This window comes from Silurus aristotelis, assembly GCF_946808225.1.
Source record: "Silurus aristotelis genome assembly, chromosome: 7".
Classification (NCBI taxonomy): Eukaryota; Metazoa; Chordata; class Actinopteri; order Siluriformes; family Siluridae; genus Silurus; species Silurus aristotelis.
In genome coordinates, this window is record NC_139580.1 from 15,051,409 (window position 1) to 15,067,767 (window position 16,359).

The window sequence follows — 16,359 nt, forward strand, 5'->3', positions numbered from 1 at the left end:
GTTTATATGGATTGGAGTTGCCTGCTATAGAGCTGACTGCACCCCAGGCCTCCTCACCATACATTAGTGGCTAATTTTACTAAAAGCCTTGTGGCTGAATGAGTACAAACTTCCTCAACCACACTGAAAATCTAATGGAGCATCATCTCAGAATAGTGAAGGTTATTATAACAGCAAATGAGGACTAAATGTGGAATTCAAAAAGCACATTCAGATCTTACAATGAGATGTCTACAAACCATTGTCTATATAATGTACCTGTGAAAGTGTACAGGTATTATTATCAGTTGTAATTTTTAATTATATGCCATTTGCTAAAATGTTGTCTAATATAATTCTCTAATTAATGCATCTTATTTTTGTTGTATCAGTAGATTGTATTCATGGCTTAATTAATGGTTCTAAATACATTTTGTTTTTTACTGTTTACAGTTCCATTCACAAAGAAAGAAAATGAACTCTGTAGGACAGTGATGGCCTACTGGGGTAACTTTGCTCGCACTGGGTGAGTAAAATGCTGTAATTCAAATGTTCTATTTCAGCATCATTGTTACAATAATAATAATAATAATAATACATACAAATTTTGTGCAGGTCTCCAAATGGTCCAGGCCTGACACTATGGCCTGAGTTCGGAGCTGAAGCAGAGTATCTGGGCATCGGCCTTGAGCAGAAACCCGGAAAGAACCTTAAGTCTAAGCATTACACATTTATGACCGAGGAGCTTCCAGAGTTGGTGGCTGCAGCTCAGGAGAAGCGTGAGCACTCTGAGCTGTAGACAATGATTTAGGCTCTGTATATAACTATGTCTCTTAAAGGTTTATCCTGTGAGGCAACCATTTAAGGTGTCTATAAATGTAGTCTTTCCTTTTTTGAATAGGAACCATCTGGAACAGCTAATCATTCAAATACCACTTAAAGACCAAACTCTTGATATAAATTAGGTAGAAGCTCACATTTAGAACTGATCTCACAGTGAAAGAGTCTTAAAATTAAACGAAAACTACAATTGTATATTATAAACATCTAAAATGAGGGTCTCTAAATGTTTGCATGAATCATCAAGATGCATTCTCTTCATCAGCTAAAGACCAAAGATCTCCCTTGGGCCATTATTCATAATGTTTAGTGACATTGTCAGTTTTACACACATGATGCAATCTAATTCATTAAACTGTGTACTGGAAGATTGTTTCAAATAAAAAAATATATATTTTAAACTTCGGCCAGTGATTCAGAGACAGACAGAGTTACATTTTACTCTAATTTATTGGGCGGAGATGGGCACATAAGCTTCAAAGCTTCCTGAAGTCATGTGATGGTGTTACATTAGACATTATTTTCTCAGAAAATCAAGTTAATGAATATATTCGACTTGAAACAGTTGTCAATGTCACCCAACAAACAGGCATATTCTTAACATATGCAATTATGTGCACCCATAAACAAAGCTCAAATATATTAATTAAATACTTTCATCCACATATAATTTATTTTACATTATAATGGTTAGTTTTTGCAAAGCTGCATTTTAATACAAAACTACACACAGATAGCTAGTCTGTGGTCAATGCCTATGCTGTCTAGGAAAGAGCACTTTGAGGGGAGTTGCTGCACAGCTTTTTGATCAAAACTCATCAAAAACAAGGGAAGCATTTGTAATACGTGTTGGTCTGCTGGAGGGTAAAGGCCTTGGAGTTTAAAGTAACTCATCTTCCATGCTCCAATATTTAATGTTAGCAAGGCATGCAAATATAGATGTTATTAAAATCGCCTAACAAATATTTTGACTAGATGTGGACAAGTGGCAAATTTCACTCAGAGCACCATCAATCTGTGGATCTTTCCATGTATCTGCTGAAGGCAGGACAAGGGCTGAGTTTTTGATCAATAGAAGCTAAGGCAGGCCCAAGCTGCCAGTCAGGCAATGTACATTTACCATTATACAAGTTTAACATTGCATTTTCTTTCTTAATGGATAAACACGCACTTGGGAAAACTACAATTAGAACATTCACTACTTACAATATATGATTGAAATTAGTATGATGTGTATTTTAAGCATATTATGCAATGGAACACATACGAAGGTGTGGTACCTGAGACAAAGCAATAAAATGAAGAAAATCCCCCCCAAATTGGCAATTGAGTGAATTCACTCACGTTAGACAAATGCATTAGTACTTTAGGGCATGCACACTTCACAACATATATGTCCATATGATAACTGCTTAGTTCTTCTAATTACATTTCCCAGGTTAAATACTTTACTTTAGATGTGCCAGAATACAGAACTAGGCAAACTATAAAACCTAGTTGGCTGCTTTCCTGAAGACAAATCCCAAGCTTGTAAAAGATGCGGTCATTTACTTTAGTGTGCTGTGATGTACTAAACCAGTGTATGTTTTATGAAATCAGCACAAACTATTTACTAACAATGAAAAAAATAAATATTTTGGAAAGAAATGTTCTGCTTTGCATTGGAGCCACAAGGCTAATGTAGCTAAATAAAAGTAATGGAAATCTGAATTAATAAATATTCATATACTTGTTTGAAAGAAATTGTTAAGCTATATAATGTCGTTTATATGCTCTTTATATTAGGAAATTAGAATCTCGTAGAATAATCTTATACACGATATCATCTAAATAACCTATATCTTTATAACTTTGGAGCAAAATGATACAACATTGCACTAGAAAAAAACTACTGATTGTCCAAGATGGGTGACCCAAAAATATCACAGTGTTTGTTATTAATTAAATCAAAGCATTGGTACTTAAATCATAAGGACACACTAGCCTACTTAGGAATGGGATCAGAGATATATTCACTGAAGGCATTTCATAAAAGAATTTGGGTAAAGTAGGCTCCCATTACTTGTTAGCTCTATTAGCTTCCTTGCTCTAATGCAAAAGTACACTAAGCAATTTGGGCTGACCAATTACAAATATCAATAAGTGAAAAATGGTTTTGCTTAAATATGCTGTAAATGTTTTTCCACGGGCTTCAGTAGTTATTTGTTCAAATGATTCAAATAAATACAGTGCAAAAATGTCAAAAATCATCACCTTGGGCAATGCGGACATAAATAAAAGCAATAGAATCAACGGTGCCTGACTTAAAAACAAACAAACAAAAAAATTTAAATAAAAGCAGACAATTAAAGACATTAAATTACCACAATTAAACGTTACAACCAACCAAACAGCTAAAAGCAGATTATTATAACTTCACTTAACTAACTTTAACAGCACAGGAAGCTACAATTTTCTAAGACTAGTCTCGGGATAAATAATGATGGTACGGAGGCACACTCAGTTTGTTCTGGAGTAAAATGTATCCTCTTCTTCGGCATCTCCAGGTTACAAAAATAAATAAATTAAAAAGCTGATAAGAAAGCTTCAGTGTACAATACTACCTATATGATCTTGCCGTTGAAAACATACCTGTGTGTCAGGTTTTCCTTGTGCATGTATGAGATTACTGGGAGGTTTCCTCAGGTTGTGTGGGGATGTGTGGGGCTAAGAATGTAATCAGGATTATAGGGTATATAGCACAGGAGTGGGCAGTTCCAATCCTGAAAGACCACAGCACTATACGCTTTTGTGTGACACACCCTAGGTTTGAATAATCAGTGGATTGATTATTAGTGCACAAGTTGAGCTAAGCAAATTAGAGTCATGGCCCTGCAGGTCTGGAACTGCCAGTCCTTTTTATTATGTGTTAGATAAGAAGCAAGGTTAAAAAAGGCCGCCAATCAGGATGTCCAGGACTGCATGTTGCGAAGCATGGCCTCAAAGCGCTCCATGCTGGGGGCCTGAGCATGTTCCAGCTTATCTGTCAAGCGGCTGTACAGGCTAAAAGACTTTAGCTCCAGCCAGATGAACCCAAAACGATCATCGTCAAAAAGGACGAACAGACCAGGGGTGCGCTCTGGACTCGTGAAGCCATGACCCGCTATCAGACCTGTTCCGTAGAAACTGACACACATTAAGAAATTAATGTTGGCATGTAATCTACACATGTGGTTACTTTTTCTTCAAATGACAAAAATGCTAGAAGGCATAGTTTTAATGCCTGTTTTAATGTAACTAATAGTATATTTCATATATGACCATATACAAGACAATCCTGAACTTTACAGTAACATGATCAAGATTTCTACTTACCATATTTTGCATGATCGTGGGTACACCTCATTTCGAGCCATGACCCCTAAAGGCAGGACAAAAGGCTGAGGTTCATCCTGATCGCTAGAAGCTTCGGCACACCCTGCATCCTCAGCTCCTGAGCTAGAGGCAGCATCAGAACCCTCTGCCTCTGAAGTACCGACGGTGGGGGCAGCTTTGCCTGAGGCACCCCTCTGAATCTCTTCTTGTACCCCCAACACCAAACGAGAAAGCTCATCAATGTTTCGCTGGTGCTCCAAGTCAGGCAGTTGTACTGGCCGACTCAGGTCTATGTCTAAGGTCAGCTGACCCGCTGGTACATTAGGGTCACCCTGAGATGCAAACAGTGATCAGTCAAACTTTCACTTCTATAGACACCACACAATACAAGGCCAAATAAAAAAAATAAAGGTCTGAATTACACTGACATAGCTGCCCCAGCATACTTATTCCACATAGGAACGTATTGTGCTTTAATGTGGCCATATGCTACTGAAGGATCTACATAATAATGATAATTATGTATCCAACAGAGCAGGGTATAATGCTGGAACACAATGATTAAAGTAGCGTAAACAAAACAGAGGCAAAATCTAACCTGGTTCACTGACCCAAGCATCATCATCATAATAACAGAATAAAAGAAAGAAAGAAAACCGGTAGAAAAGGACTTCAGATAAGTAAATCTACACAAGTGTGATAAAGCAGAGCGACTTACTGTTAGTTTGGTGGCTTTGGCCCGAGAGCCATGGAAGCTCAGCATAATGATCTCCAGGCCATGGCTGCCATATGTACCTTTAAAAAGGCCTGGCTGCAGCAGGTCCGAAGGGAGGCACGGGGGCAAGTAGATCCGCCGATACGTTAGGCAATTACTGTAAGCACATTAAATGCTTAACTCGCATTTTTTCGTATTGTAAAAAAAATATTGTATAAAAAAATATTTTTTCTGAACATTCTGATTTCTCTGATTTGTCCCCAGTCCTTTAAAAGGATGTATTTTACGATATAAAGCTATATGATAACTACTCATATATAGCATACTTACTCATATTGGCTGGTGTAGATAAACTTCATGAGAATCAACTCCTGCATGTGTTCATGAAAAATATCCTCTAGTGTCCGTCCCCATTCCTCCTCCAACCATGTCCGAAACTCCTGCACAGACACACACGATTTTCTCTTCATTGCCCAACCCTCCATAATCTGAGCACTAGCTCAAGAAATTAATCCTAAAGCCACAATCCTTCTCAAACTTCTTAATCATTTTAACAGTAGAAACACCATTTGTGTGGCTGGTGGGTCTTTTACCTCTTGTCTTCCCCCCGGCATTCGATGATGATCTGTTTGGTTGCACTTGGTAGAAAACTCATCTCTTTTTACTGTCTGCAAACCGCAAGCACAAGTCACATAATAACACCACCTACTCCTTGTCTTTAAAATGGTAATTAATAATGGAACTTGCTTTGCTCTTGAACATATACTAATCTAACCTGAATGTCTCCTTTGTGAGGCCCTCTGTGACCATACATGCACTCCACTGTGGCTTTGTTATGCTCCCACATGTGGATGCGGAAAAGAGGTCGCCGTCTCATGGGATCCTCCACACGTGGATCATGGGGTGGTAGATACATCCAGCCAATGATGAACAATCCATCCACCTATCCAGGCCAGTAACAGAACACAGTTGCCTCTTGGGTGAAATTATTTCACAGTGAGATACCAACAGTGTAAAAATAGAAGGTGGGTTATTAAGCGTTAAGATCATTCGTGTGGCAGTGATGGGACTTACCACTACGTTTAGCAGACCTCCGTAGGGGCCTATGTCTGGCTGCCAGAGACCCAAAATGTATCTGTATGGATAGAGCACTGCAACACAAAGGTACAAACTTCCAGAAATCACAAAGAGGTGTGCAAATTTTCATGCAATAGCAACAAATCAATACTGCTTACATAAAGAGAAATAAATTATTGCAGAGCATTCAGGCATGGTGTGTAGCTATGTGTAGTTGTCTAGTGAGAGACTTGGTACTGCAAATGACAGAATTAGCCATTCAATTTGTCTGATAAGATGTTAACAATAATCATTATTAACCTCTTATTTTCGCTCAGCAAGTATGCAGTGTGGATACAAGCAAGAGTTATTACTAAAATACCCACTTCACACCATTATATCAGGTTAGATTCTACAAGCCGGTGTGTGTCATTTCTCCACACATGCAGGACAGAAAGGCATGCCAGATCCCAGGTAAAAGGTGCCCTTTTATGCTGATATAACATCAACCCTCTCCCCACAGCTAGTAACCATTAACTATACAGATCCCAGAACAGCAGCAAAGGGCAGCCTCTACAAAATCATATCCTGAGTCCACCACATTCAGCGCACACACCAAGCAGTACATACAGTGTGTATACACGTCCCGGTAGTCCATGTGCTCATAATCGGGCAGGAGCTTCATAAAACGCCCCGACTTCACCCTAGGTTTCACACCTGGATATGTGAACCAACCAGGAGGACAACAGAGGCAAGAAAAGAACAAGAGCTGACCACTTATCCAAGGTGCACATCCAAGTGTGTGATTTGAAAGAATCTCGGGCTGCAACAACTAATCGATAAAATCGATAATAATCGTTAATTCGTTGTCAACAAATGCAGTTATCAATTTAGTTAGGCTGCTTAAGTTACAGGTTAGCGTGACGGCAAGACAACACAGCCGCTTGCAAAAAGGGCTGAGAGTACAGGGTCAAGCGACGGCAGGAAAAAGTGTGCGTCCCAAGTCATCAAAGGCATGAGAGCATTTTATATTAAAATGCTGCAAGACTCTTAAACCTGCAAGTTTAGCAAAGCAAAGTTTGTGTGGCATAGAAGTACCACAGTGATGCACAAGCACATGAAAAGAAAACACACTGGTGTCATGGAAGAAGGTAAAACATCAGCATGGTGAGCAAAAACTGTATAATCCTCATAAATGTTAAAATGGTATAGTTTAATGAAGTGCTATTGTGTAAACTGTTTGTATGCTAACTTCAGGACAGTTGTACTGGAGCTCAGGAGGAGCTCAGACTGTGGTGCTTAGTGGTTAAGCCATTGGACTTTGGATCAGAAGGTCACAGGTTCAAATCCCACCACCACCACCAAGCTGCCACTGCTGGGCCCTTGAGCAAGACCCTTAACCCTGCTCAGTTTTAACTCGCTCTGTATAAGGGCATCTGCCAAATGCCATAAATGTACTACAGCAGTTAACATCTGTTTTGCTGCGTGATTTACTGCAGCTTTACAACATTTAAATGCTCGTTTTCAATGTTTCATATATTTAATTTATGCATACATTATTTTAATATTATACAAAATTAAATTAATAATATATTCTAGATACTTTTTTCTTCACAAATGACAGAATGTCTGTGTATTTTTTAAAACAAAAATCACCAAAACAATGTTGTATTATATTTTATATGGATTCTTTTAATCCATAATTTATTGATAGATAGATAGATAGATGATAGATAGATAGATAGATAGATAGATAGATAGATAGATAGATAGATAGATAGATAGATAGATAGATAGATAGATAGATAGATAGATAGATAGATAGAATGATCGATCGATCGATGGAAGCTCATACAACCCAGCATGAGTGAATTTGTTCTAAGGAGAAATCTCCCATTTGCTCCCCAACAAGCAGCCACTATAAACTTTAAAATGTAAAAATGATTGTTAAACTCAATATAATAATATGAGGCTTTTGCATTTTTTTTTAAATACACTTTCATATATAAATACCCTGAATTAGTTTGATTAATCGATTAACAAAATAAGCGTTAGTTGCAGCTCTAAAAGAATAAAAAATAAACAGAGTAAACTATAAAGCTTGCTTCCATTAGAAAATGACAAGAAAAACTTTACATAAAAAAAGGTGTTTATGAATTATGAAGACAGGGGTTTCCATACCAAACTAGAACATATTGTAACTTTCAGTAAACAAAGACATCATTCAGAGAATTGTGTTTACAAAAACCTGATCATTACAGTTTCTATTGGGAGATCTTTTGTTGTTTATCCAGTCTCATGCATTATGTCAATAATTTATCCTGAGTAAGCTGATCTGACCAAAGATGTGCCACAGGGATAGAAACATTAGTTAGGAAAGAATATAGAGAATTTGTCACATATTTTGGAGAGGTGTCACAGAGTTCGGTAGAGTTTGTATTCGTTTACTCTCCCTGGTCTTATGAATGAACCAACAAAATGGCTTGATTTTGTTGAATACTTCCCCAAAACTAACTAGAAAGTCTTGTTACTGTATTAGTCCAATGTTAACAAACCCATAAACACCATTGGTAAGCCTTTTGCTTAGCTCTGTCTCATCCTGCAGCCTACAGTTGTTAAACTGTAAAGTTTATTTTACTGATGTAATTCAACAACAGCACTTGAAGTAAGTGAGTTTTCTCAATACAGTGAAACATGCCTGTGCAAAGACACTGTATACAGATGTTAGGTTGAAAGAAAAAGTGGAGTAGTCTATAGAATCTTTTTCCTGGCTCCATCTACAAAGCCAAATCTTCAACAGAATACTGCGCAAAAAATAAATTAGGCCTAAATCATACATTCCCAGGGACAGTCAGTGTTGATGCAGTTAGGGGCCATTAGGTGTGGACACTGCAGCATTAACATTAGAGCGCAGCAGAAGGCCATTAAGAGCGAGTACAACTCTATATAGTCTAGACAAAGCTAAACACGTATACCATGCAAAAGGAAAGAAGAATACTGGGTGGATGTAGCATGCTTTTCTATATCATATTTTCAGGTCAGTTTCACAAACTTGCATGCATGTAAAACCAAATCCAACATATTCTATACTGTAGACATTTTGACTTTATTTATAGAAAAAAAAGAAAAAAAACTCAGTTTATTTATAGTAAAACTGTTCAGTGTATTGTTTCTTCGTCATTATCCCCATAATATCACAAAACCTATGCAAATAATTCTTCTACCAAACGGTCAGATATTTGTTAACTTTTTGGGAGGGGTCTAACCTAATTCAGAATGTTTCTGAGGGTATCTTGCTAAATCATGGCAACAATCTTTTAAACCAATTAAGCCAATGATTTGAACCTGACACAACAGAGGTGCTTCTGATTTTTTAAATATGAGGATCCTTACGTTTGACATAAAGCTCCCGGCTGGACACCCCTGCCACCTCCATCTTCCGCAGGTCATCCTTCATGCCAAACTCTGAGAAAGTGATTAAAAAGATGAAAACACAATACTTTGGGTCATGTGTGTGTAGAGTATTACATATTTACATGTTGTGCTGTATACTTTTATATATTGTATACTTTACATGCTGTATATACTTTTGTAATTAAAGTGTTAAGGCAAACTACTTGTCAATTTTGCACACATATTAGTGAGAATTCAATGCTACATCCCAAACTGCAGGATATACATGAGAGCAATATTAACAGTAGGTAATTGCACTGAAGGTGTCTGTCAGTATTCAGTTCAGGACATGGAAACGTGTTCTTGTGCAACTCGCTAGTTAAACAAATACTAGCATTAATAGTCAAAATGCTATAATCTTCTCAGAAGTACAGAAATATTGTACAGATATAAGAATAATATTAAACAAATCATTGTGACCATTGCAATTTAAAAACCTGTTGGTTGCTTTGCTGTAATCTCACAGTCTGCTGCTGTTTACCTATCTAAATCCGATATTCCTCTGTGTACCCAGTGTCGGCGTGAGAGAATACAGAATGAGGGGGCCTCATGTTTAACTGGGGGGCATCTCATTCACATACCATTACTATTAATATTATTATTATAGTTCAATAAACATAAAATATTAAACGTGCCACTCACTGTAAACCATAATTTATCATAACTCTAAAGTGCAAGACTCACAAAAACACACAAATTAACCACCACTGGCGTAGTGGCAGCGTGTATGTAATTGGGTGACTATGTTAGCACTGCATTATGGGTTAGTAATTTTGTATTTTTTTTTTATTTACTTATACTCTTCATTCTTTAACCAGTAAAATCAATTCGTAAAAAATTTGTTTAAACTATTACGTTCGTTATTATTTTGAGAATTAGGAAGTACGAAGTGCTTCCCCAGGGCCCGCTCGTGGCGCCGACTTTGTGTGTACCTACAGACCAATTCACATAAACGAGACCTAGCAATATAAATTGTCACAATCTTACTCTTTCCCTGATTGGCTTCAGGCTCCCTTCTATTGGCAAGTATTCCAAATCCAGTTGTACAGAAACTAGGGGTGTGGTGATAATTAGACATATCAAAGATGTCATGTGATGAATGCAGACAAAATTCCAGTCCTACATTCCTGACACAATGCTGATGGTGATTTAGCGTGGCATGACTGTTCCTGTGTCTTACAGCAGTTTAGCAACAGTATTTTATATTCACCAACTCAATAGTAAATAAAAATCCTGTGCAAGGCAGCTTTAAGTACTCATTTTTGTATATGTTTTATGAAGGGTTGCCAGGTGTATTGTTTTCTTTTGCAAGCCAAATGGGTAAACTGGGGTTGATGTTAATGTAAACTATATTTACACTGACTATTAACTATGTATGTGAGATGTGGATACCATACAAATGCACTAGTTTTACTTAAGTTAAATGATAGATACTAAAGTATGAATAGAAATAAAGAACAGTCACTTAAAAATATAAATTACATTGTCTGAGGTTGGTGGCTGAAGATTCAGTAATGATGGGTAGCGTTGCTGTTTTTACATATCTAGGGGTCGGTCCTGAATTTACCCCACTGTACATGGAGTTTTACATTTCTGAGGATTCCCAATGAGTTTTCAGGTTTTCTCATACCTCCCAAATACATGCCTTAGTCTGGACCGGCTATGGTATACTTCCCCTAGTTGTGAATGACCTGTTTTAATGTGTGCACAAAATGTTCATTAACAGATAGGTGGTCCATCCAGGGTTGTATTTTTTTTTCCAAGAGATCTGGCAACCTTGACCCAAGGTTCCGATTAATATTTTGCATAATCTTTATTACGATGCATTTATATCCACAAGTGTAATAGTTTGCACTTGCAAACAAATCGTATGCAATTGTAACATGATCTTTGATCAGTCGCAATATTAATATTAATATATTAATATTGACAGTGTTGACAGGGCAGTAGATAGTGACAGACAGACAGACAGACAGACAGACCACGTAGAAAATTAACCCACTGAAGGCAACAGCCAGATTTGGATCAAAACTATATATAAACAGCGTCACATAACGTCATTTATTCTATAACGTTTGATAAATGCATAAGTGGTTTACCCGCTGCACAGCGTCTTCTCCATATAGTCTCAGTGCTGAGGATCTGTCTGAATTTCTTGCACACCAGGGCCAGGTTGGGCAGCACCGTACCGGGCAGAGAGGAGAAGATCTCTACCAGAAGCTCGGGTGGTAAATCCAATAGAGATCGTGGCGCTGTTGTTGCTGTTGTTGCTGCAGCACAGGCCCTGTCTTCTTCATCCTCCGAGCCCGCGACGTCGCACACAGCGCTACGGCCTTTAGGACCAGCTCCGAGGACGCGCGCTTTGCCTTTGCCCACGATCTTTTCCTCCTCCTCTTCCTCGTCCATATCCAGCTCCGAGTCGCTCTCCTGGTCGCGCTGGCCGTTCCTCTGTCTCCGCCTGCACCGCCGCGACTGGCCCACCCCACATAGCCTGGCACACACCGCCATCTGAGCTCAACGCCAACCGGCCACCATTACTTTACATTACATTACATCAGCTGTCCGAGCCGCCAGTTCCTCCGCTTTCCCTTTCCCCTGTCCTTTCACTGGATCTCCTCACCAGCGATTTCTTCCGACTTGTTACCTTTCCCAACTGTATTCCGTCCTGGCCCCGCCTCCTGTATTCGGATTTGCTGTCAGGATGAACCCAGCGTTGATTGATTCCTATTAATAGGTCAAAGAGCTGTTTATAAACATCAGCCAATCCGGTTACAGGAGGAGAAACGGGTGCGGACAAAAATTTCATTTCAGTTCAGTTCAATGTTATTTGTGTACCATTTTTAAAAAGAGACCCGTTCACAAAGAATCTTTACACATATTCGGATATATAAGACATAAAGCAAAAAGCAGGATTGATATTACTGGCAGAGTTAGCGTATGATGATCTTAGGAAGCAATAAGGGTTCAAACTGACACATTTGGTCACAATCTGATCACAAAAAAAAGATTTATCACAAAAAATAAATCCAAATCTGTCAGTTAATTATTTTTTTTATTAATCAGTTTTTGTTTAAAGTTGTTCTTCTTTAAACTCAGTCATGAGCAATTAACTTCCATAACATTACTCGATATATTTTGGCCTTTTCAGGTGCTGAGAATTTGCATGACATGCTGATAAATATTCTTCTAATAAATAGCTGTAAATAGTACTTCAGAAATTTTTGTTTGGGGGTGGGCTGTTCCATGGTCATTTAACTTTTTCAGCTCTATGAACTTGGCTATTTTTTCCCCAAGTTTTATAGTGTTGAGCATGTGCCTGGGCATTTGTGGGTGATTGCAATTTATTAACATGTACACACAAAAATAAAAATACAAATCTGGTGTAAATATTATGTTCTGTTTGGTTTAGACAAAAGTGGACATACAACTTATCTCAGATGAATGAGGCCAATTCTATGCAGCTTTAAACCAGTGACTCTAGCATGACTATCTGTGACAGCATAACTAAGAGGGAGATTCAGATCATTCTGATGGTGATCTAAATCAAAAGACATGTTTACATGACTTGGCAGTTTCCCAAGACAATGCATGTAAAGCCAGTAGTGTCAATGATCTCTTTTCATATAGATTCATAATGTATTTCTTTTTGTTTAGCAAAGTAGAAAATACTAAGCATTCAGAGCCAAAACAAAGGGTTAATAAAATAAACTGTATTTCCTGTTAAACCTTCCTACCTGTCTAAAAGCTTTTAGTGCCATTAAATAATGTTTCGCCAAAATTTGAAGTCATCACCACATACATACAAACAACAAATGAAAGGCAGTTAATAGAACATGTTTATAAATGTTGTGAAAAGCGCTATAAATGTTAATTCAGGATCGGCATTGGAGAATCCCAAATTCAGTTTATGTAAACCTGCTAATCATTCTTTCCACTAGTATTCTGAGGAATGAACACTTATAATGCCAGTATATATCTGTATATATATATATATATATATATATATATATATATATATATATATATATATATATATATATATATATATATATATATATATAGTTATTATTTTTTTAATTGTACATTAATACTGAAGACATCCAACTATTAAAGAACACGTATGGAATATTGTAGTAAACAAATACAAGTTGAACAACCCAGAGTATATTTATATTTCAGATTGTCCATAGTAGCTACATTTAGCTGTGATGACCGCTTGGCAATCTCATGGCATTCTCTGATCAGATTAATGAGGTAGTCACCTGGAATGGGTTTTACGGCATTTCTTGCCATCTTGCCTCCATTTATTGTGCTTTAGACCTTAAGTCGTGTTGTGCAGAAGAAACTGTGAATACAGAGTCAACAGATACAAATCCATATTTTGGAAAGAAACACTCAGTTAAGTGAAGAGAAAAGAATCCTCAAGTGCAGTCTACAAAACCATCAAACGCTATGGGGAACCAGACTCTCATGAGGACAGTCCCAGGAAAGGTAGACCAAGAGTTACTTCTGCTGCAGTTTATTAGAATTATCTGCCTCAGAACATGCTAATTTACAGTGGGGCAAAAAAGTATTTAGTCAGCCACCAATTGTGCAAGTTCTCTCACTTAAAAAGATGAGAGAGGCCTGTAATTTTCATCATAGGAACACTTCAACTATGAGAGACAAAATGAAAAAAAATTGTCTAATTTTTAAATACTTTATTTGCAAATTATGGTGGAAAATAAGTGTTTGATCACCTGCAAAAACGCAAGATTTCTGTCTCACACAGACCTGTAACTTCTTCTTTAAGAGGCTCCTCTGTCCTCCACTTGTTACCTGTATTAATGGCACCTGTTTGAACCCGTTATCAGTATAAAAGACACCTGTCCACAACCTCAAACAGTCAGACTCCAAACTCCACAATGGCCAAGACCAAAGAGCTGTCAAAGGACACCAGAAACAAAATTGTAGACCTGCACCAGGATGTGAAGACTAAAAAACGCCGCCAGGGACTTAAATCCTGCAGTGCCAGAAGTGGCCCCCTGCTTTAGCCAGTATATGTCCGGGCCCGTCTGAAATTTGCTAGAGAGCATTTGGATGATCCAGAAGAGGATTGGGAGAATGTCATATGGCCAGATGAAACCAAAATAGAACTTTTCGGTAAAAACTCAACTTGTCGTGTTTGGAGGAAAAAAAAAATGCTAAGTTGCATCCAAAGAACACCATACCTACTGTGAAGCATGGGGGTGGAAACCTCATGCTTTGGGCCTGTTTTTCTGCAAAGGTACCAGGACGACTGATCCGTATAAAAAAATGAATGGGGCCATGTATCGTGAGATTTTGAGTGAAAACCTCCTTCTATCAGCAAGGGCATTGAAGAGGAAACGTGGCTGGGTCTTTCAGCATGACAATGATCCCAAACACACCGCCGGGGCAACCAAGGAGTGGCTTCGTAAGAAGCATTTCAAGGTCCTGGAGTGGCCTAGCCAGTCTCCAGATCTCAATACTTTTTTGCCCACATAAACACTGTCCATTGTTCAGAGGACACTGGGTGAGTCTGTACTGTATGTATATATATATATATATATATATATATATATATATATATATATATATATATATATATATATATATATATATATACAGTAGTGCATTGATAAACGTGAATTGTGGATGGTGCATAAATGCATAGTGGATAAGCAGTCTTCAGTCTGTTTGAGGGCTCTGCGGCACCTGGGGTGATGGGTATCTTTGATAATGCCCCTTTCCCTTCGCATATATCATTATTTTAAAACAACAGCAAACAGAAGAGACTTGTTTGTGCCTAGACACACCACTTTGTTAGATGTACAGAGGGTGATGGGATAGTTCCTAAATGTGTGAATCCCAATGTGAAGCATGAAGGAGGAGGTGTGGGAGGTGTTTTGTTGGTGACGCTGTTGATGATTTAGTCAAAATTGAGAAAATATTAAACCAGCATAGCTATAACAGCAGCTGTTATCCAATCTGGTTTGCACTGAACTATTATTTGTTTTCTAACAGGACAATGATCCCAAACACACCTCTAGGTTATGTAAGAGCAATTTCTTCAAGAAGGAGAGTGATGGAATGCTGCATCAGATGACTTGGCCATCTCAATCACCCTATCTAAATCCATCCTGAGATGGTTTGGAATATGTTGGACAAAAGAGTGAAGGAAAAGCAGCTAACAAGCACTTAACATCTCTTGGAACTGCTCAAGATTGTTGGAACAATTCCAGGTGACTACCTCATGAGACTGTCTGAGATAACACCAAAAGTGTGCAAAGCTGTCCTCAAAGGAAAAGTTGGCGAAATGTGGAATATTTCTTTTTACATTCTGAAATTATATTCTTTAATCACCCGTCGATTTGCACGAAATGGTTGTTTTAGGTGCAGGAAAGTAAATTGTATGAAAAGAATCGAGCCAGCCAGGAGTCGAACCTAGAATCTTCTGATCCGTAGTCAGACGCGTTATCCATTGCGCCACTGGCCCTGTGAGAATCGAGGGGCTACTGTGTTATTATGGGGTTACTCGTTCAAGACTCAGCACTCCAGGTTGATGTCTGTCCCAGGACTCTAATAGACTTCACACCACCTATATATTATTAATGCTCATTACTGAGAATCAGCGGAATTTGTTCAACAACCTGTTTTATTCTCAAGCTCAGGGTTTAGGTTTGCAGTGAAACTTTATCGTTTGTCTTGGAGCAGTAAGTGTATCCGAACTGCTTCTATTTCACAAGTAGAGTTTTTTTTTTATTAAAGAGATACAATATATAAATAGTTTCATTATGATAGAAAATTACGCTGACTGTTATGGATCATTGATTACTAGAGGAGGCGAACCGCACAATTAGAATCCAGTCACTTCTCGCGCGCGTTACGTTATTTCCTTGACGTGTGTAATGATTGGTTAAAAAAGGGGTGGGCATTAACAAAATAGGCCAACGAGAACCCAG

General features: G+C 38.0%; 2 protein-coding genes across 4 annotated transcripts in view; one reads left to right on the forward strand and one right to left on the reverse strand.

The window, feature by feature from the left end:
- Positions 1-1,217, forward strand: part of ces2b (carboxylesterase 2b) — a 15,560-nt gene extending 14,343 nt beyond the window's left edge. For both annotated transcript variants that reach the window (XM_083547531.1, XM_083547530.1), the window contains exons 24-25: positions 433-505; positions 595-1,217. In XM_083547531.1, coding sequence (XP_083403657.1) covers positions 433-505; positions 595-778 — 257 coding nt within the window. In that variant the 3' untranslated portion in view covers positions 779-1,217. The remainder of the gene's footprint in view (positions 1-432; positions 506-594) is intronic.
- Positions 1,218-1,250: 33 nt separating this feature from the next.
- Positions 1,251-12,095, reverse strand: fbxo31 (F-box protein 31). Of its 2 annotated transcripts, XM_083547532.1 has the most exons (10): positions 11,497-12,070; positions 9,338-9,409; positions 6,575-6,661; positions 5,963-6,039; positions 5,664-5,831; positions 5,482-5,556; positions 5,219-5,328; positions 4,892-5,045; positions 4,174-4,505; positions 1,251-3,984 (listed from the first exon to the last, which is right to left on the reverse strand). In XM_083547532.1, exons 1-10 carry the CDS (start codon positions 11,903-11,905, stop codon positions 3,762-3,764), a joined length of 1,707 nt encoding a protein of 568 aa, XP_083403658.1. In that variant the 5' UTR covers positions 11,906-12,070; the 3' UTR covers positions 1,251-3,761. The 2 variants fall into 2 exon arrangements, with proteins under 2 accessions (XP_083403658.1, XP_083403659.1); XM_083547533.1 differs by lacking the exon at positions 6,575-6,661 and having other exon boundaries at positions 11,497-12,095.
- Between the last annotated feature and the right edge of the window lie 4,264 nt (positions 12,096-16,359).

What these genes read in the sequence shown, in the direction of transcription:
- fbxo31 (XM_083547532.1), bottom strand. Translation starts at nt 11,905, where the DNA reads ATGGCGGTGTGTGCCAGGCTATGTGGGGTGGGCCAGTCGCGGCGGTGC. An exon ending in CCGGGAGCTTTATGTCAAAC is followed by an intron (nt 6,662 to 9,337) that starts GTAAGGATCCTC and finishes TCACATATCCAG; the next exon opens with GTGTGAAACCTAGGGTGAAG. An exon ending in CTCACAAAGGAGACATTCAG is followed by an intron (nt 5,557 to 5,663) that starts GTTAGATTAGTA and finishes TGCGGTTTGCAG; the next exon opens with ACAGTAAAAAGAGATGAGTT.